Genomic DNA, 22977 nt, shown 5'->3' with positions numbered 1-22977 from the left:
CCCTAGTCCCAGAACCCTTGTAGTTGGGCATATTGCATGAGACTTCGAAGCGGCCGGGGAATGGATGGCCCTGTACTGGGGATACCCAGTACCATGATGGCGTTCACATATAAGAAACAGAAACATCAATTTTGGGGAAATCTTTATGGATCCTGCGGAAACCACGGAGGATAGTGCATGGGCGATGAGAGATTTCTGTATCGTCGAGCAATGGCAACTGCATCTGCTCACAGAGATTTCATTGTCGTGTCCATCAGCGCGCCTCAGCTCAAAACCAGCATCAATTCTCGATTACTTGTGGCTCGAAGACAGTGTGCAGTGTACTGTTTTTGAGACCTCTGCATGGCGCAGATCACAAGCATGAATCGTAAAAAATGATATGGTTTGTCCGAGTGCTACGTATTTTCAATATTTGGTGTTAAAAGGGCCTCTTTTTCACAGTGGGTAAACAGTGCTTCGGCAAAAGGATCTTTTTTATTGACGAAAAGGCGCAGGATGTCATCGGGCAAGCATTACCACTGCCGATAACGTACATCCGTTTATGGGATGCGGCTTCCTCACTGATCACCTTGACATTTTTTGCCCCGTAGGTATGTAAGTCTTACACACTTGTCACCATTCTCGTCACTGAATTAATTTTGAATTGTTTGGGGATTTAAATGCCGCTAATGATCAAGTGGATTGCCTGGTCGTACCATACAGAGGATAACATATTTTGTGGTTAAATGAAGGTAATGAATGAACTTGTCTTACAAGTGCTGATGGAATAATATCTTTACGTACCGCTGGTCGTGAAATTGAACTGAGTTTCCCATCGACGAGGCCCATGGTTGGTCTAAACTGTTTGTCTCTAACAATATCACTGTCTGCCGATTTCGCGCAACTGACAATTTATCGCAGATTCCACATTGTAAATGCTCACAAGTAAATTTTTGGGGTACTCAGCAGCTTCATTTCAGGGAGGAAGGTCCGAGGTTCGATCCCCGGCTGCGTCATACAAAAAAGACGTTCAAAGATGGTACATGTTGTTACCCTGTCTGGCGCTCAATTTCACCTCACCTCATTTCAGGGGGCATTTCGTTTCTGCTTATGCAAATTGACAAATTAACCATAGGGAGAATTAGATGCTGAAAATGGATCAAACTGAAGGATACCTTTGAACCTTTTAACACCCTATTTTCTTGTTGTTTTTAAGACTGACAGTTAAAACATCCTTTAGGTCAGTTTCAGTTGGTTTACTGAATCTTTGCTCAGGATCAAATTAATAGCACCAATTTCGAACTCAGTCTTGATAAGTATCTCTTAGATGAACTTGCAAAGTTACAATTATGTAACTTCAACAGTTTCTAAGAAAACGTGTCCCTATATGGCAGACTCAATGCACGAAGTAAAAATAACATGGATCAAGGGCCGCAACTGTGTATGCACAAAATCTGAAAACATCAAGCTCCTCACAGCGATAGCCCGTTCGCAGAGCTCTCTATACTATCGCTGCCACCAGTCAAAGCTCCCCACTGTGATTGGAGGCCACATGCTTGAGTTGAACTCGCAGCCGACTGACCGTTACGTTACAAACAAGTGATGAGTGTCGTGACGCCGAATACTCTTACCCCTGCTAAATTATTTAATTTCTTAATTGATTTGAATTCATGTTTAATTACAACTTTTATATAATTGATATAGTAAGAACTTAAGAGGAAAGTTGGTTGAATTAAAAGTAAACGCATCCGGGGAATATGGTCAGTCGTAAACCTTTTCAAAATTCACTATGATTGCATTCCCAAAGACATGAGCAAAAGTACTACATTTGGGGTTTGAGGGCAAATTAAAAGATTCTTGTAATGGCCACGCCTTCACTGGTGGCAGCGATGTTACCGGGAAGGGAAGGGAAGGGAAGGGAAGTAACTAAAAGTAATTTATGGCACCAATTTTAGAACAAGGTTTTGAGAAAACTTGTCCCCATTGGAACCATGACCGTAATATTTTTTTACGGTAGTAATTTTAGAATTCTGTCTGGAAAAGTAGCTCTCAGATTTTCATTCCAGCAATTTTCTGAAGTTTCTGAGAACACTTCACCCTATTTCACGCAGTATGCACAAAGTTGAGGTGTTATAAATAGGCTATCGGCCATTACTTAACTGTAAGAACGAATAGGTGAGCAAATGAATTTATCAAAAACACATTTTGCTCTTTTGTGTTAATCATATCTTAAACATTGTTTTTAAAAAGTTTCAATTGAAGTTTTCATTCATCGTTTATATGTGAACTAGAGGCAATGCGTATGGATACTGAGAACGCGAAGGTCTACCAAGTCGTCCGCTAGTGGGCGTGGCTAACGTTTATTAAGGGTCATGGAAATATGAACGAAATAAATTGCTTTGTTTGCCTACTTACTTACGTACTAAATGTGAACCGCACCATGTCATATTAAAATTTTATTGGGTAATAAACGACAGTGATGTCCGGAGATGGTTGGTAACAATTAATGTATTACATATGAGCTACGATACTCACGTGTTCTAAATAGGATACTTTAAAGGTGAACGGCATTGTGTAATGGTAGATGTGACCCACCCGAGAGCACGGCACCATCTCAAATTTACCTCCGCACATCCATTGCTGAAAAAGAACGGTGACCACGTTTTCATGTATGTCATGTGGTATCAACTCATATATTGGAGGAAAACTTGAACGTTTACGACGTGGGTGCAACATACCGCAATCTCATTAAAATCAGACCTTAGTTCTCGCTACCGCTTAACAAAGAGCTGCAGACATCCCATTAGGGGTCACGTCAAAACGACCTTTCATCCGACTAATCAGAGCGTCGCTTACCAGATTATGAAAGTGACAGTCGGAATGTGATTTCTAATCATGCAACCTCGAAAACTTTAACACGTGGTATTCCGAACGATAGTTGCGGGTTTATCTATACAACCTAGACTATCAATTAGCCATTCCAGAATGTTCTTTTGTTTAGGTTTCAAATTTGTAATCGAGAATTCATCAAAATATGTTTCGAAGCGTAGTCGCCAATTTGAAATTAGTGCCGTAAAGCACGAGAAAGCTGCCCTCTGACTGGTCATTCTATTGATTGGCCAAAGTTCGCGCAAGGTCGGTCTGACGTGACCCGTAATGGGATGTCCTCAGATCTTTGTTCAGCGGTAGCTAGAACTAAGTTCTGATTTTAATGAGATTGGTACATGTATTGTTGTGACATTTCCAGGGTCATAATCAGGATGAGTCTGGTATTCGATCCCACGGTCATAGAACCCTCAGGAACACAATATTAATATTACACTTCATATTGCATTCATCTTCTTTTTACCTTGAAAGACAACTGGAAGCCCTCTGCTCCCCATATTTGTAGACCCTCGTCATAGCCTCCGATGTCAAAGAAGTGTTTGCGGGCGACTGCAAACAACCCACCGGCGTGTGTTGGTGTTCTGTGATAGCAAGTTCAGCGATTACTTTCTGTCATCCCCCACAAGGAAAGGGTTCACGCCATCGTCAATACTTCATTGGGATAGAGGAATGTACGAGGGTTGATCGGTAGGTTCTGAGCTTTCATAATGGAATTGTATTGTGGACAATACATGATGTCATAGAGGTAATGTCCATAAAACTGGTGCCAATTTAGCGAATTGTTTCTCTCCGACAAGTCAGTAAGAAAGGAGTCTTTGACGTGCATTGATCAAGTACATGCAGAAAAAGGGATCAAACCCACACGCCATACATCAGAGTTTATGCGCGTCAGGGAGACCCTTGAAGACGATCCCCGTCCAGAAAGGCCTGTCAAGTCAGCAACACCAGAAACGATCCACACAATGCACGATATAGTGAGGACCGACCGGCGACATGACGAAAGTATCAGCCTGTTGGGATCCAAAGGTTCTGACATCTGATAAAAAAAACGCACCAGGCAAAACATGTCTTGTGATAATCTAGCTCTGTTTGAAGCTGTTTCAGAAAGGTTCTTGCAACAATTTGTAACTGATGAGGAAAGCTGGGTTCACCACTTCCAGTCCATACAGCAATCAAAACAGTGGAAGAATTTGACATGACTACCACCAACGAAGGCAAAGCCTGTCCCATCAGCTTGAAATGTTCGGGATGTTCTGGGATGCCGAGGGTGCCTCCATGGTGGACGATCTTCCGAAAAGCCAGACAATAAACGGAGCATATTATGCTGCACTTTTGAGGCAAATACGAGAAGCTTATAAATGGAGGGCTCTTTCATCAGGGCAATGTGCCAGTGTACAGATGAGTCATGGCTACAATCAACGAGTGTGGTTTTGAACTTCTGCACCCATCTTTGTCTCCTGATCTGGCTCCGTCAGACTTCCATCTGTTTCCGACATGAAGGAAACCCATTTCGACTGGAGCGATGAGGCCATATCACGTGAGAAGTCTAAGACCTGCATCACTTAGGGTTTTCCTCACACATCAAGCTGACACGCCGTGATATAAGTCGAATACTGTTCAAAGCGGTGATAAACCCAACTTACTCACTCACTCCAACCTGGTTGGCAAAAGTGGTATCAATGTGTAAGGGGATTACGTTGAAACAGAAATTCTTTTAATGTCTTCAGGTCAAGTCTTTCTATGTGAGCCTCTGAACATATCATTCAATCCTCCAAGTGTATACAAATCCGCGATGTTATGAGATAGTAAATTTGATTTTACGCCGCTTTTAGTAATATCAGCAATAATTCCAGCAATATAATTGCCGTGGATACCGGAAATGGGCTTCACACATGACCCGGGTTTTCGGCGTGATGAGCGAACGCTTTAACCACTAGGCTACCCGACCACCCCGCGATGTAATGACGATGGATTCATGCTAACAACACAGTACATGAAAACATGGACGTTTATATAACCTTGCACCTGCACAGAAAATTTACCATCAATATGCAATATTCCACTTTCTTTATTATGCTTTTACATGTACTGTAATGTCTGGTTAACTTCAACTTCAATTCTATACAGAGTCGAACCTCGTTCCGTCGACCTGGAAAAAAGTCGAGTAATCCGGGGTTCGAGATAACCAACAAATTGAAATTTCAGAAAAACAAACATCACGTTATTTGAGGTTATTACATGTAATCTAGTCATCTCTCGTTTTATACTTCATATAGATGACATATATAGAACTTTGCAGTGGTCGAAAGGTGAATTCAAGACAACCGGGAATTCGACATATCCAAGTTCGATACAAAGAGGTTCGACTGTATCTTAATTCCGCAGGGATTCCGGTTGCCCGTACATCGTGCTTGTCATAGAAAACGACCTCAACGGGGATCAGCCAGTCCGACACATTAGGCGTTCAATAAACTGGTTCCAATGGTCCATAATTGATTATTTACAGGCTGTCGTGAAATAGCTTAATAATATTGCTTACGCTGCAATAAACAATGTTCACTAACTCGATATACACACGTATCTCGAGACATCGTTTTGGAAGATGTAACGTTCTAGTAGTCTGGTGGTTTGTCACGTCGAAGATACGGTTTTGATTGCCCACATGGGTACAGTTGGTGAAGCCCATTTCTGGTATACTTTTAATGTACTGTAGCTTTTACAGTCGTTTTCCCTTTAAATGGAACCACATTTAACCACTGTTAACAGACCACGTGTAGATACCTGATCACAAAAGGTCCCCAGCAATGACTAAATGGGTCAAATAGTCAGATTAATTAATTTGGCAGATTGCGTTTCATCGTATCCAAATCAATATTAATTCATGATTTTTCTAGTCGAGAGTCGATAATGTGAAAATGTCAGTCCCTATCAAAGATATTCAGGCCATCGGACTTATGATGCTTTCGTTATGAAAAATGGTTCATCTACAAAATATTCAGATTCAAGAAGGGAATAACTAATGAGGTCACCATATTTACCCATAAGGTTCCGAGTGATGTTTCCATTTCTGTGCCTGCTCCTTGGCAGTGGCTGCCTGTTCTTTGTATCGAAGACCCCAATCGAAAATGCCCTTCACCATGGTCATCATAATTGGAATGTAGGTGAAGTCTTGGTAGTGCACGGCATCAACGGTCGGCTGAGCCATCGCCGTTCTACAAGACAGATGATAGTAAAGTTACGTTCTCTTGGAACTGATGATCTACAGACCTCCATCTTTTTTTACCGCAAAGGGCCGCGTTTTCAGAAATTTCAATTCAGTTCTTGAAACATAGTTCTATGTATGAAACAAGCTGAATTCAGCCGCATGTGTAACTTATATACCTTCAATGTCATGGTTCAGTGACATCAACAGACCACCTTTTCTCTTTCTTCTACTGCAAGTGGGCTCTTGAAGATCTGGGTTAGAGTAGGTCTTCAGCAACCCATGCTTGCCGTAAAAGGCGACTATGCTTGTCGTAAAAGCGACAAACGGGATCGGGTGGTCAGGCTCGCTGACTTGGTTCATGCAGGTCATCGATCCCAATTGCGTGGATCGATGCTCATGATATCAGTCACTGGATTGTCTGGTCCAGACTCGATTATTTACAGACCGCCGTCATATAGCTGGAATATTGCTGAGTGCGGCGTAAAACAACAAACCAACCAATCTTCACTGTGCCACTTGGACGTCCCGTTAGTCGCCTCTTACGACAAGTATAGTCGCCATTTACAGCAAGCATGGGTTGCTGAAGACCAATTCTAACCTGGATCTTCACGGGTCTTTACATAGATAAAGGTATGTACCTGTCGAGAGCAATTCTCTGAATCAGCGGTGGTAGCCAGTTTACGTTCACCTCACAATGAGGCTCTAGTATCACAAGGATTTCAGAGATTGCCTCCCTTGCCCCTCTCGTCCGAGAACCCATAGCCCCAAGTCTCTTTTTGTTCCGATACAATTTGACCAATCCATTGAAACGTTGAATATAGTTGTCTAATGGTGCTAGAAGATGACCTGAAATGTGTATGAAGGATAGGATTTACGAGAAATGAACCCCGCAGAGACTGGTTTCAGAATAGGTGAGCACTCTGTTGCTTGTGGTGAGAGACGTCTGTTTTGAATAGAGTGGCCAGGGGACTCAGTGATTAGACGATTGACTGCCATTGTATTTCAAGAAATATCCATGTTGCTAGCGATAAACATTATCATTGGTTTTGATCACGTGTGGTGAAGTGACGAGGTGGCGAGGACTATGAAGATGAAAGAAATACCATTTATCGTAGAAAATTCGAAACGGTAAATGTGTAACAGAAATCCAGATTAGTCAGAGGCCGGTTTTTACAGATTCCACTCTATGTACATATAAATATATGTGTAAATATGCTCAATGATGTAATATATGACAAAGTGTCCCAGCATCATGCACATATTTTTTATCACCCTCACCAAGATTTGTCATGACGAAAATCGTAAGAGACAACCAACGGATCGGGTGGTCAGGCTCGCTGACTTGGTTGATGCATGGATCGATGCTCATGATATCAATAACTGGACTGTCTGGTCCAGACTCGATTATTTACAGACCGCCGTCATATAGCTTGGATACTGCTGAGTGCTGCGTTAAGCAACAAAAGAACAAATACTCTTAATCATATACTGAGCACGAACAGATTGAAGATTTTATAGACTTGGCTTCGCCTCAATGTAACAATGATGTTGGAGTGAAAAAGATATTGTAATGTAAATGGCAATTGCAAATCCATCACCTACCCCGTGTGCTTGCGTCGTCGATAAGAACCAGCTCTTTTAGGAGGGAGGGTGGGGAGCGGTTGATGATGCTGTGGATAGTTCTCAGGAGCGTGGAGTTGCCTTCATTGTGGAAAATGACAATCACAGAGGCACTCGGCAGATTGCTCGGGTAGTGCCAGAACTTGCACCTGGAATAGGAAAGGGCGTTGTTCGAGAAATAACACAATTTCAGTTACTGCTTCCTGAAAACTTATATTTTACAAACCATTTTTTCATGATAGCCAGCAATTAAAAAAGCACTTTCTTTGAAAAACCCGAGGCGCTGAACAGTTTGTGATAAAATATATTGTGCAAAAAGAAACATTGTGCGGCTCCTCCATTATAATATATTGTATATCCAGAAGCACGATCTATTGTCCCCGACAGCTGGTCGGGTCACACAACTCCTACGATCATCACGATCAATTATTCCCGTTATAGGCCATACCAACTCGTCACCATGATTTTAGACATTGTCATGGAGGGTAGAAAAAGTCGTTTAACAAACTCTCATGTAATTGTTGGTGTTGTAGCTAGTCGGGTGACAAAACGTTTACTGTTGCACTTCAACATGATCTGTTGTTCACGGTAGATGGGCGGGTCACACCTAAACACGATCCCTGAAACCGGTTTTCCTTTAATATATTTCGATTTCTTCATCGTTCTTCTTTTGGATGGCATCCAGATACAGTTAAAATGAATAACAAGAAGAAGAATATCGATATCATTATCAGTACGTTTTTACAAATCATGGTATCTCGTTAATGCTTCATTTAAGCATTAAGCTAACTAGAAACATCATAAACGAATAAAGATCCGTCAGTATCATATTCAATGTACATGTAAAGGACCGTACACTGTACATCCATTAATTTTATTTATTTTTATTAATACCTATCAACTAACACAGTACAGATGGGATACCTACCTGAAACAACTAATTTCTGCTAACTTCCGACACATTTCTGGCTTCAAGAACAGCCACTTTCAAGATACATTCGACAGGGACAAATTTTGGACATTCTTGTGTGTACTGTCATATATACTGAACCGCAAAAGAAACGTCACCCCAAGTAACATTGCATGAAAAGTTGTCATTTAAATATCTGGGTAATTTTTTTCAAAGTTTCTAAAATTCTAAACATTACCTTGTCCCGAAAAATGAAATTTGATGATACAAAAACAAAGCAGATGACAATAAAACCGATCGGCCAAACGCATCACGGCAACGGCCATGGTAACCCGATGCACGTGAGTTCCGTGCAAATTGAAATGCACATGCGTTCCACCATATTTTTTTTCCTAAAAAAATCCACCCAGATGGTATAACATTCATTCGTTATTGAATTTCTACCACATGCCAAGATTGACAAGAAATCAGCGACACCAAGCCCTTGGACGATTGCAAGCTGGACAAACCGCCCGGCAAGTAGCCAATGCATTTCAAGTCCATGTAAGGACCATATACAGGCTCAAACAACGGTACCAGACCACCAACACTATAGATGACCGACCACGTAGTGGAAGACCAAGGGTCACTACCCGACGTCAGGATCGTCAGATTGTGCGATAGCATTTTCAAAATCGCTTTGATACTGCTGCGGAAACCAGCAGACCATGGGGACACACCTGCGACACATTAGTGCGGACACCGTGCGTCGACGATTGACGAGCAGACACCTCCACTGTCACAGGCCACACCGAGGACCCATTCTGACACCACGTCATCGCCGGGACCGTCTTCAGTGGGCAACACAGCAGTGGAGAAGAGTCCTCTTCTCAGACGAGAGCAATTACTGTATCTCAACAGCAGATGGCAGATAGAGAGAGAGCGAGAGTGTGGCGACGCCGCGGGAAACGTTATTCGGATGCTTGTGTTGTTGAGAGAGACTCGTGGGATGGTCCGAGCATCATGGTGTAGGGTTGAATTGGTCATGCACAGACGGTCGGTCATGTGGTCTTCCAGAACATCGGTCCAGGGAGAGGCAATGGTGTCACAGCAACTCCGTACATTGATCAAGTCTTGAGACCACATGCCATAATTCATTTGGCACGTCGCCGCAACCAGGAGTTTCAGCATGATAACGCCCATGCCCACACTGCGAGAGCCACAAGAGACTTCCTCTAGCAGAATGGCATCAGAACTATGCAGTAGCCTGCCCTCAGTCCCCATTTAAATCCCATTGAGCACCTGTGTGACGAGATTCAAAGACGCCTGAATTACGTCCGAACAAGGCCGTCAACTGCAGCTGAACTGCGTCAAGCGTTTCTCAGAGTGTGGGCTTAAGTTCAAGTGCCTATGGTCTTCATCAATCGCCTCATTCCATGTATCGACGTATACGGCAGTCATCAATGCACATGGCGGACACACGAGATACTGGCTTGTGATGCCATTTTCTCAGCGACTAGAGTTGTGTTTCCCTTTAAGAACATTCGTCACTTTGATTTCAACCTTGATCTCAAAGTATGTTCACCGAGTTTGGACAATACGGTTTCTCATATATCTATCCATCCATGACGTTTCTTTTACGGTTCAGTATATTACAAACGTTGTTATTTATTGCTTCTGTCACTTATTTGACCCATTTTACTGCTTTTGAGTTGTAAATCTAAAACTGAGTGTTCAATATAATATTTTGCTTGTTCATTGATCTTGTGTGGCCATTTGAGGGGTTTACACTTTAGTACTGTACGAGCCGATTTCTGGGGTCACGTTTGTTTTTCAATTTGGAAATCACCTCGTAAAAGTATGTTTCAGTTCAAATGGTTTGGCACCGCTGTCATGCATGTGTTATTACAGTTTAAAAGTAGGTACAGATTGAATGCATAGAGAATGCTAAAATTATTTAATGTAATTTCATGTTCATGGATCTTAACACTGTAATTAAAAGCTGCTACAGTCACACAATGACATTCTGACTTACTTTAAACCTGTTGCCCAATAGCGATGGCACTGTGTTAAAAACTGAGAAATTGACGCATTGTTCCAAGTACCTATTACCCTCTGCTTCTGTTTATGAGCAGGTACACAATGTGGCCATACGTGCTGATGTTTGCCATTAGTTGTGTTCTGGAGTTTCGTTTTTGTGAACAAGACGTAAAGTTTTTTAAACTTTTGTGACAATTATTGTAAGTGTTTACCTGCTCCTGTGACATCGACTTGTTAAAAAACTTTATGGTCACTATCATGTGGTCTCAGACGACTGTGATTTGTATATTTTCATATCTAGTTTTCCACAGGACTGCTTCAGCTATGTCATTCATATTCATACAGGTGACCCTTAAATAGTCGAGTAAACTTTCATTCTGTATATTTCCCATCTCAACCGTTTCCCTCTTTCTAAATTTACTTCAATTCTGATATGCATGATTTTGATCATGCATTTTAAGACAGCGGATCTTGAAAGTAAATTTCCCGTGGAAGCGACATGTAGTCTTGGCAAAAGTGGTTGATTCAAAAGAAGACTCACTCTTCTTGTCTTGTGTCAGGGATGGTACGATCCAGAGAAATCTGGTCGCTCACTTTAATGTCACAGCCGTAATGCATTAAGGATTCCTTGTCTGGAGTCGTGGTCTTTACTGGTTTTCCCATCTCACCTGCAGATACGAATAAATACTGACGAAATACTATATTTATGTAACAAAAATATGAAACAAGTAACTGTCCACAATGTTTCTAAATCAGAAACTATTGTTGAACATTACACAACACACAAAAGTTAAATTTATTTTACAAAGTTTCTCTGAGACCTTCAAACAAGGATAAGGATTCTCGCGCCAAGAATTTCAGAGTACAGTACATTTTGAGCAGAAATCGCCATACATCGACTTTTCAATGCTGCCATGGCGGTCATATTGAAAATGAATTTCAAACCTCTTGCATGAACAAAGTGAGATGTCAGCATGTGAAAGACGGAACATATGCGTAGAGCCCCACTACTAACTACACATATACCAAATTTCATTACATTTTCAAAGAAAAGGGTTTAGTTATGACCATGAGACGTTCCAGCTTTCAGTATGGACGAAGCGCAAAGGTCAAATCAAGGTTAAAATTCAATACATAAAGAATACTACGAGCTCCCGTATACCAATTTTATGAAACGAGTGAATAGTTCTGGTATCCTACGAGCGAAAGCGAGTCAGATACACCAACTTTTTACGAGTTTCATAAAATTGGTTTTATACGGGAGCGAGTTTAGTATTTTATTTATTACTTGCCATTTATAACGTTTTTAGAATTATACTTTTGATTGTGAATAGGCTGACACCTACACGACCCACGCGTAATCCAATCGAGTTAACAGAATAATACTTCAAACACGTCAAAAGTTGAAACGTATGAATTTAATACCATATCGTAAATCATAGACGTTGCGCTAAGATCTCCTTGTGGAACGGAGCCCTGCACCTCAAAGTTTACAATCACGTCACAATACCGATGACGTAAATTGTGGAATTTTGTTGCAAGACCCATCGGTGAAACAATGCCATGTGACTTCAGCCTTGCAGCAAGGTTGCTGGGGTCATCGGGTGTGCATAAGCTCCTCTCAGTGATCTATCATCTCCACACGCAATGTCGTTGAATAAGCCAAGGGATGTGGAGAGCTTTCAATATTTGTTCGTGAAACTTGTTCCGAGAGTACATAAGCACGCGTTTTGGCATTACACACTGTGTAATACAGCAGTATGTTTATTAAACGGGTAATCTCTTCACGGGCAAGTAATACATCGCTAAAAGGAATATAAATGTCGATCCCCACTACTAACATGTACCAAACTGCATTGGAAGATTGAATGCGTATTTTGTTGGGCTTATTACAAACCTTTGTAAGAATCCGTAAGAAGTATGCACAAGGGGTTTTTCGATTGATACTCTCTGAACGTTCCAATAACATGTGTTCTCAACAACAGTTTAGTGATAAAATATGACCTTCAATTAAAACAGATACATAAGAGGAGATAGTAGTAATACATTTTATGGCGTAACATGGCTGCTTAATTCATGAACACAACTCCAAAGTCAATAGCCGACCCGTGAAGATTTCGGGGTAGAATAGTTCTTCAGCAACCCATGGTTGTCGTAAAAGGCGACTAACGGGATTAGGTGGACAGGCTCGCTGACTTGGTTGATGCATGGATGGATGCTCATGATATCAATAACTGGATTGTCTGGTCCAGATTATTTACAGACCGCCGTCATATAGCTGGAATACTAGAGAATGTGTTACACAACAACAGAACAAACAAAAACACTCAATCATATACACGTAGTAAGGAGATAGAATGAAGATATATAGACTTGGCTTCGTGTCAATGTAACAATGATCACCGCAAACACGAAAACGTATTCCGTATTTTCCGTATATGGTCATTGGACGGAAAAACGACTAAAAATTGATTAAAATTGATTAATTGGCGAGCGTCTAGAAAGTGTACGGAAAAGCGTCGAGTTTTTCAAGCGTAAAATGGACGGAAAAACGATGCTTTTTGCTCCGCCTTGTACAACTGTTAACGGCCAATCAGCTGGCGCTGTTCCCCCGACGCACGTGATGCCCAAGGCTTCCTTTCGGAAGCATTAGGTTTCGTATTTCTGGCATGCCTTGCTCTAGTATCTGTCGCGCGCAGCGAGATTTGCTGATTAGTCAGTTTTAGGAAATGTAACATGGAATTCAGACACGCGCCAAGGTGTCAAACCAATCAATGTTACCAAGTTTATTGAGATAACATATCCCTCCGCTATGCACAGTTACCTCTATCGGATAATGGGTTGTGTTTCATTTGGTTATTACAGAAACTAATTTTGTAATGTGAACTTTACACGACATACGGCTTTTCCATAGGACGAGAGGTAGGTCACATGACGTTTTTCACGTGACTGTATTCTTGAAATTACGTATGTACTGACTACTTCCACATCCCTGGGGAAAACCCTGGGAATTCCCTAGTACGAATTCATACAGAAGCGTTGTTTCTCATCATTTAGACCCTTTAATTTTGAACGTAGCGTCTTAGCATACTCTGAGATAAGTCATAGAGTTTGGTTGCGTGCCCGTTCAAGGATACCCTCGCTACAACCCATCCTACAGAGAAAAAAACACCAAAATCCAAACTATCGTAGCGACAGTCTATAGCAATCTATGAATTTACCTTAGTATCTATATGACGCATCTTTACAATCACCTTTCAATGATTGGCCAATTGATCAGTGATGACAAAGGCTTGAAATCACCACAGGTTAACTAACAACTTCGGAAATATCTCCCGTCACGTTTATCGTGTCGGCCATTTTGAAGCCTTGAACTTGATGTAAATATAATCATATACTTTTCTTTTTTAAATGTTAAAGTTTGCAATCACACATAATGTTGATCACCACTGTAAAATGCAAGGATATCAGCCTATCATCACCATCACCATCACCATTATCATCGTCGTCACCATCATTATCATCACCACCACCCCAGCTTCAGCATCGCCACCGGTATCGTTATCATAGGTATATACCGTACTCCACACAGAGATTAACGAAGGGCATCTATTTGATCAGGGGTTATTTAAATATCTATAATAGCTGTGTGTCAGTATATCCAGTTTCTGTCAATTCAGAAAAATACCAAGTCGGTCAGCTGTGAACACGGTTCTTCAGCATCGGGCATCAGCTGATTTTCTTACGTCCTTGACACGCAAAGACCTCTTGACATGATGTAACTTACCAGGGAGAGGAAGGAGATAGTCGGATTGCAGACACGAGGTGGATGTCGTCCAAATAGTGTTACGAACTACCAGAAACCGTTTCATAGATCATGCTTTCTGTCTAGGAAACTATTCATTACTGCTGTACAGTATCAAATATATTAGAACAGTAAAAGAAAATAACGACACCAATTCTCAAACTGTTTAAAATCATATTCCAAGAATATATACATAACCGGGCAAAAGCAAATGCCTGCCATTCTAATATCACTCCTGTGTACAGTGAAATTGCGACCCCCGTGTTCCTTAAGACGTCATGTGCACGTCACCTGTTGTGATACACTCATTGATATGATGCATGTAGTATTGCCTAAGATACCCGAAGCAAATATAACATGGGTGTATACTTACTTTTGCCCGGCATTTTACACAAGTTACAGAGAGAAGAAGAAGAAAATTGTTTTATTAAAGTGTCACCCGGCGCTGTATACAATAATATTTCGATCTGGTAAAATACAGGCAGATATATATAAAAAGAACAACGCCAGCCGGCCTATAGAGGCCTATGAAACACATGTTACACGGTAAAAAGCATGTAATATAAGAAAAGAAGTTTATGAAACCACTTAAGTGCATTTAAGATACTAAGGAAATTAGAGTTACGAACCATGGGGTTTTATAAATTATGTAATGAGGGAGTTACGACGGTTATACATTTTAGACAATGATAAGGCTATTTTCTTACACAGGGAATCATTGGACATAAGGTAGAGAAACTGGTCAACTGTAGACAGCTGAGGGAAAGAAGGATTAAGAGTAGAAGCAAACTGAAGCGCAAATCAGCATAAAGTTGACAAAACATAAGAAAATGAAGTTCAATTTCGACAGAATTACTGCTGCAGAACTTACATATTCTCTCCCCAAGGGGGATAACTGGACGTGAAAACCTACCAAGTTCTACCTGCAGCGGGAGTGTTCCACAGCGGAATTTACGGCATTGCCTAAAAGTCGGGCCGGGACGGGCCAAGACGGGCCAAAGAGGTACTGGCTAATTACTTCATTATCGGCGATCATACCTACATATAATTGATGCAATATGACATTAATGAACAATCACCAAACAAAACAGTGCACCATAAATAAGTAATTCGGAGTAAATCGCTTGTAAACCAGGAAGGGGAGCAGTGTGTAAGCGTCGCTGATCTTGGTAAGATGTAAAAGAGCAATCGTTAAACGAAGTAAGATTTGAAACGTATCAAATACTTCTAGCTATCGTGATACAAATTTCCATCTGTGAGCATAGTGTTTATATTTATAGGAACGTTCTATATGTAAGTAAATACCACTTTATAATGTCACTGATCGTCGTATTTAAAGCAGACACGTTGGTTAAAGTAGACCTCTTCTCCCTTTACTCTCAACAGTCACACAGGTGTTCGGTCCCACTTGGCCCGGGCGATCAAAATCAACTTTAAACTCACATATGTATCATCAAATGGATTCACATCTATAAACTAGTATAATATTTACCTAAATACCACTTTATAGTGTCTCAGATCACTGTACTTAAACAAAACAAGGTGCTCAAAGTGAAGCATTTTTACTGAATTTTCTTAGAAAATCTCTGTCAGAAGTGTTCGGTCCGACTTGGCCCGGGCTGTCAAAATCAACTTAAACCTCACAGATGTATCATCAAATGGATTCACATCTTTAGATTAGTATTATATCTACCTAAATACCACCTTATAGTGTCTCAGATCGCTGTACTCAAAGAAAACAAGGGTCTCAAAGTGAAGCCCTTTTCCCTTTACATTCTCAACATAGTCTCTATCAGAAGTGTTTGGCTTGTGTTGGGTCCGACTTGGCCCGGGCGGTCAAAATCAACTTTAAAACACACAGATGTATCTTCAAATGTGTTTCCATCTTTAGATTAGTGTTATATCTACCTACATACCACTTTATAATATCACGGTACATCGTATTTAAAGAAAACAAGGGGCTCAAAGTGCAGCATTTATACTGTATTTTCTTAAGAAAATCTATGTCAGAAGTGTTGGGTCCGACTTGGCCCGGGCTGTCAAAATCAAATTAAACCTCACAGATGTATCATCAAATGGATTCACATCTTTAGATTAGTATTATATCTACCTAAATACCACTTTATTATGTCACGGTTCATCGTATTTAAAGAAAACAAGGTACTCAAAGTGAAGAATTTTTACTGTATTTTCTTAAGAAAATCTATGTCAGAAGTGTTGGGTCCGACTTGGCCCGGGCTGTCAAAATCAACTTAAACCTCACAGATGTATCATCAAATGGATTCACATCTTTAGATTAGTATTATATCTACCTAAATACCACTTTATTATGTCACGGTACATCGTATTTAAAGAAAACAAGGTACTCAAAGTGAAGAATTTTTACTGTATTTTCTTAAGAAAATCTATGTCAGAAGTGTTGGGTCCGACTTGGCCCGGGCTGTCAAAATCAACTTAAACCTCACAGATGTATCATCAAATGGATTCACATCTTTAGATTAGTGTTATATCTACCTAAATACCACTTTATTATGTCACGGTACATCGTATTTAAAGAAAACAAGGTACTCAAAGTGAAGCATTTTCACTGTATTTTCTTAAGAAATTCTATGTCAGAAGTGTTCGCGTATTTTTGTGCTTAAGTCACTTGGACATTGTTTAGCTTCATAAACTGTTCATAAGAAACATGTCTGACAGCTTTGACATCATTGATGACTTAGTCTAATTAGATGTGTAAACCTTAGGGGAAATGAGCTCAAGTAAATACAGAAACAGAGGGTCTAAAATTGCCACAGTATTAGGCCCGAAAGTCTATTTAGGATTTAAATTGTGATTAAGGAAGTAGAGGGTAGAGAGAGAACAAGATAACAAATCTTAACAAAACCTACCTGCCAAACAAGTGCTAGTTCGTTCGTATCCATAATCCGTCACAAACTGTGATGAACGCATAGTGTGTTCGAGGAAGGAAATACAGCCCTTCAGATCTTTGTTTACTGAATACACCTTGACCTATGTTCGGTGATATAATTTATAAGATATTGAAGCTACATGGCCGCCCATAGTTTCTTGGAAATGTCCTCGCTACACTTCAAGGATTCGTGCTCAACAAATATATATGAATGTATATGATGTCTCATCTTGATGTACTTTAATAATGCAATTCGACAAAGAAGATGTACGGATGCCTCGACATTTTTGGCAGTCAACTACAAGTACCGGTAAACATGGCTATTAATGCTCATGAGTGTCAGGTTGCACTTACCTCGCCGTCACATCTGTACACAAAGCAAGTGCATAGACTAAACTAGGCTACATTTGCATTTCTTTAGCCGTTTACAGATGTCTCGACAATATATTTCACACATGACTTCAACCTTGGCTCTCAACTAGTACAGGTAAACATGGCTATTAATGCTCATGTGTGTCAGGTTGCCCCAACCTCGCCGTCGTATCTGTACACAAAACAAGTGCATAGTCTTAACTAGGCTACATATGCATTTCTTCAGCCGTTTCAATAATGCAGTGCGCTGTCACAGCATGCTGCGTAGGTCTGTACATCACAATGTATTTTATTAGTAATTGGTCGATCCTTCATAAATCATATTTTTGCCATTCATTTCACATATGCCTCGGTAGAATTGAGGTAGGGGAAGGACTTCTGGTCAGATAACAAGGTATTTAGATATCCAGAAACTCGTTTATCCGGACAACATTTTAGAAAAAGCAATTGTCCGGATAAGCGAGGTTCGACTGTATTGCGCGTGATACATGACAAAACAGATGTGTTAGGACCTGATTCGCACTTGCTGAAGGGATACCAATGGACCCTGATAATAATACATTGGTTGCTTATTATTATTATTATTAAACATATTGTATTGTCCAAAAAGACAAAGGGATTGGGCACAAGTGCAGCACTTATTACCACCTTCTCCCTATATACAGTTACACATAATATTGCATAATGAAAATTATCAATTTACAGTTGAAGCATCACATTGTGGAAATATAGTGCGCAATATAAATTTATATACAGTGCTCATATGAAGGATATGTACAATGTGCTTGAAAGTGAAGACAGTGTGCATCTCATACATATGCTAATATTATACATGTTAGTGTTGTATATAGATCTAACCATATTAATGATTAACAGTTTGGAAACAATAATATGCTAGCTACTGAATCTGTTAGTCGTTTCTATAAATTTGTGTACAGACAAGAATATTTTTGTACTCAGGAAAACATCTAAGTTTGGATCACAAAAAAAATACTATTTAGAGTTTTTTGTCCTCCAAGATTATCGATAGCTGTCAGTAATGTCTCCCTAATATCATCATATAAGGTACATTGGAAGAAGAAATGGAATGAATTTGCACAAGGAGCTCCGCATTTACAGGAAATAGTATCAGATAATTAACATGAAACAGGTTGGAATTTAGTGTGCTACAATTGTGTCTCAATCTAGTGTGCAATATGTTTGTAGATCTCTCACCGCAATTATAGTGCATAGGTGGTGATGTAGGCTGCTCAGATGCGACAGCTTTAAAATAAGATATTGACGGACTATCCCTAATTCCTGATGATAGATTATTCCATTGGCCTAATGTATCTATAATATAAGACCTTTTAAACGTAGATGTCCGTGCAAATGGAACTACAAAATCATGGCGGTTTCTGAGATTATAACTGACCTTCTGTGACATGGCTTATTTAGTATTTTATACATAGTTACAAGTTTGTTGACGTTTCTTCTATACGCTTAGATATATGTATCCACGTCACACACACCTAGAACAAGTACACTTACTTGAATATTACTAATATTACATGAATGTTACTGAGCAGTCAGTTAGAGTTTATATCTTTGCGCTTAATCAGCAACATTAAGCCTTTCACGTATATTACAACTTTGTAAGTTAACTTTCCTTTCCAGAAATACCATAGCATGGTGACAGAGATGAACTTCTACCCCAAGAGATGTGTCATTGACTAAAATCTGCTTTGTTAATTTGATTTCAAGTGATAGCCTTCACCTGGAAGGAATTTATATTTGTATTATTTCAATTTTTCTTTTCATATATATCACTCTGAAATTTGGGTTTTGAAATAGCATGTCGGAGAAATAACTCCTGTTGGACCCTTAGACTTGCAAGAATACTCTAATCATTGGCCGAAACATGCCCCATGTGTGCTTCTTGCTTTGTCAGACCAAACCCATACTGTTGAATTTCTCAAAAGCTTTAAAAGGGTTAAAGCTATTTTTGGAAGTATAAATGGGTTGATTGGTGACTACCACAGAAGTAGCAAATGGAGTTATGTCCGATGAAATTCTCTGTTTTGACTTGTGCTAATCGTTTCCGTGTTTTTCGGGTTTAACAACCAACTTGCCTTTGCGTGTGTTTGTTCCACCGGTGGTGCAGGATACGCTCACCTCTATGCAAACACCTGTTATCCTCACTGTTTGATAGTAGATTATACACGTAAGTATGTATAAGTTGTATGTCATCTTAATATATCACTTGTGTTATCCCTCTTTTTGGGGTGTACTACAAACATAAATCAAAGTTTCTTTTGAGCTATCATGAATATCATAAAATACTTAGCAAGTCTATGCTTATCATTCCCTCTACTCCTACCAAAGGCTCTAATTGTGGCTAATTGTTACATATTCTTCACGAATACTGTAAATCATGAAATGTGTAACCAAATTAATGCGAGTTTAGACCGCTGGCTAGACTAACATCTAGTTTCTGAAATGAACATATTTTACAAAAATAAAAACAATTGTTTGATTAAATTGATAAAATGTATAACTGCAGTAATCTAGTCTTGCCAAATATGATTGACTTGCATCGGCTGTATTGGATATATTTGTTTCAGGAACTATATGACAGGCCTAAAATGCCAAATATGATTGACTTGCATCGGCTGTATTGGATATATTTGTTTCAGGAACTGTATGACAGGCCTAAAATGCGTCACGAAAGTAATGCGATTAACTTTGCTTTTGACCTGTAAAAGCTAACCAGCAAACGAAAACACGGCGTTGTTTACAATGAACGCATGTCTAAACAAACATCCTTTTTTAAATACTTAAGTAGAAGTATCACGATGGACAGTGCATATAACTGTTTGGCAAACAATATCAAGCAATATTTTAGATTCAGAATCAACATACCATGACATAACAGAAACATATATATTAAATTTTATATATTCATATTTGCCGCTAAATTTATTTTACCGTCACTGTTTAAAACTACTCTGAACTACCACTGGACAAAATATCATCCATTCCAAAAAATCCAAAACTTGGAAATACCACCATTCCAATTGGAAATATGACCATTCCAATATTTGGAAAGGTCATATTTCCAAGCTTGGATTTGTTTGGATTTGTTTGTAAATGTTTGGAAATATTTGGATACAACATGTCATAATCATATCTGTTAAACGTTGTACAACTTTTGACCTTATGTGAGATTAGTAATGACATGAAAGTAAATAATTAAGAGTATTTTGGCACTATGTTCCGCGAAAAAGACCAAATCATGAGCAAATTTAACTAAAAGAAATTCTGTCATTTAAAGTGGCTACTCTTTATATCTAATTTCTTATCTTCCTTGCCTATAATCATATGACATTGACTTTTAACTTTGAACAATTAAACAAATATTTTGTTTTCCCATACCGACTTACGGTTGTCGTAGAACAAAGACCGTTTCGAGAATATAGAGGGCCTCATTATTATAATTTGAACTAATATACATATGTACATAATAGTACTAGGTATAAATGAATTTTGATAAGTGTTCGTACAAGAATATGAACTTCGAATTATCTCGGAATTATGCGCAACACATAGGGCTGAAAATTGTATAATTGTTCTGGAACTATCTGACGGTAATTCAAAACAGGGAACAACATTTCGTCAAATGAATTATTGAGCCAGGAATGCAACGATTTAAATGCTGAAAAAATGAATAAACATATCTGGAACAGAGTAGACTGTTCATGTGGACAATTATATGCTACGTCTATTTCCAATGAAGTTTATCACCCCATGTTATAGCATTTGTTTCATATAAAAGATAGAAACCAAATAAATGGGACAATTAGTTGTTATGAATTAGCTTTACTTCTGTGACATATCACACAACTAAATGTGAATATGTTTATCAAATAATCAATTACAGTAATTAACCTAGTGTCCTTATTTATACACAATTTAATTACGTATTGGGGTACACTATATAATACACATATACACGGATTGATTTTTGTTGTTGACAATTTAATCATAACCCAAATCATACAAATCAAAGTGTGAAAGTAGTGACTACCTTTATGATCAAGGGTATAAATACTCAATTGTTTCTATTAATCCTAATAGTATAACAATAAACCCTGTGTATATACTGAGCATATTTAGATACATCCGGATCTACGACCGCAGCCATATAATCAATCAAAGAAAGTATATTAGATTGAATTACAAATGTGCTATCACTTAAACAAAATGTTCCGTTATCCACGGAAGCCTAAACCTGAGAGAAATAAAGTTGTGTTCTGTTCTGAAGACGCCGTCATGATTAGTTGGCGCCAGTCTAGACTGTCCAATCAACGTGAATATACAAACCGTGATGTTACTTGACCAGTTGATGACACCTGTCAAACTCAAAGTGCCCCTGGTCCTCCACCCACCATGTGTAATACTTTAGCGTACTTGATTGTTTAATTTGCAGTTATATCACTGTTAGGCTGAGTGATGAGAGAATACATTTTGTTGTTTTTGTAAATGATCGTTTCCATTTTCAACGTGGTAACCTTATAAGTGACTAACTGTTTTATCATGATGAAATGAAACATATTAAAATAATCAGAGGGACTGACGATCGCATTTTTCGCATAAATGTCATGCTCGCATTAATTTCATGATTTACTGAAGATAGATTTGAACATTTCTGAGCAACGATCATGTTTGGGTAAAGGAAGTAATCTTGTCTCCGCTTGCAATTGGATTCAGTTCCGAGATCGCAGCTTGACTGTTCGGTACGGCCGAAAGGCGGCATCCATGTTGTTCACGCTCCGCTGATCACGGGGCCTCATTTGTCTGTATTCTGCTTATGAGCCGGGATGCGCATGAAACACGGGTGTCAAAACGAATATATTTACCAATTATACGTACGGTCAATTAGCAAGTCCAAGAGACAATACCCTGGTTCTACAATCTTTAGGTGTAATTACGTCGCATGCCCCTGGTTCACGGTTCGTCTGATCTCCCGTCATAAAACCACGATGTTTATTCACCTGGAGCCTCCGACAGCGCCGACTTCCTGTGTACGTGTACACTACTGCCTAGAAGTCCGTTCCCCTTACACGCATAGGCAACGCGTTACGCAACCAGTGTGCATCGGGTTGGTCACGCGTGTGATACCCGTGTGCAACGCGTTGCACACGGGTGTGCACCCCAACCGCCACTCGTGTGCAACGCGTGACACACTCATTAGAGGGGGAACAAACTTTTGACCAAAGGAGGACCCGTCTTAA

At 39.6% G+C, this 22977-nt stretch overlaps 1 protein-coding gene across 2 annotated transcripts in view; it reads right to left on the bottom strand.

The window, feature by feature from the left end:
• The window catches only part of LOC124119397 (N-acetylgalactosaminyltransferase 7-like), an 87613-nt gene that overhangs the window by 7692 nt on the left and 56944 nt on the right, over positions 1–22977 (bottom strand). For both annotated transcript variants that reach the window (XM_046481900.2, XM_046481893.2), the window contains exons 4-9: positions 11161–11287; positions 7673–7839; positions 6709–6916; positions 5904–6077; positions 3329–3446; positions 2515–2619 (exon numbers count right to left, since the gene is read on the bottom strand). In XM_046481900.2, the coding sequence (XP_046337856.2) occupies positions 2515–2619; positions 3329–3446; positions 5904–6077; positions 6709–6916; positions 7673–7839; positions 11161–11287 (899 nt within the window). The remainder of the gene's footprint in view (positions 1–2514; positions 2620–3328; positions 3447–5903; positions 6078–6708; positions 6917–7672; positions 7840–11160; positions 11288–22977) is intronic.

Source organism: Haliotis rufescens, unplaced genomic scaffold, assembly GCF_023055435.1.
Source record: "Haliotis rufescens isolate VD_foot unplaced genomic scaffold, xgHalRufe1.0.p SCAF_3, whole genome shotgun sequence".
NCBI lineage: Eukaryota > Metazoa > Mollusca > Gastropoda > Lepetellida > Haliotidae > Haliotis > Haliotis rufescens.
This window is presented reverse-complemented; position numbering and strand designations above follow the sequence as displayed.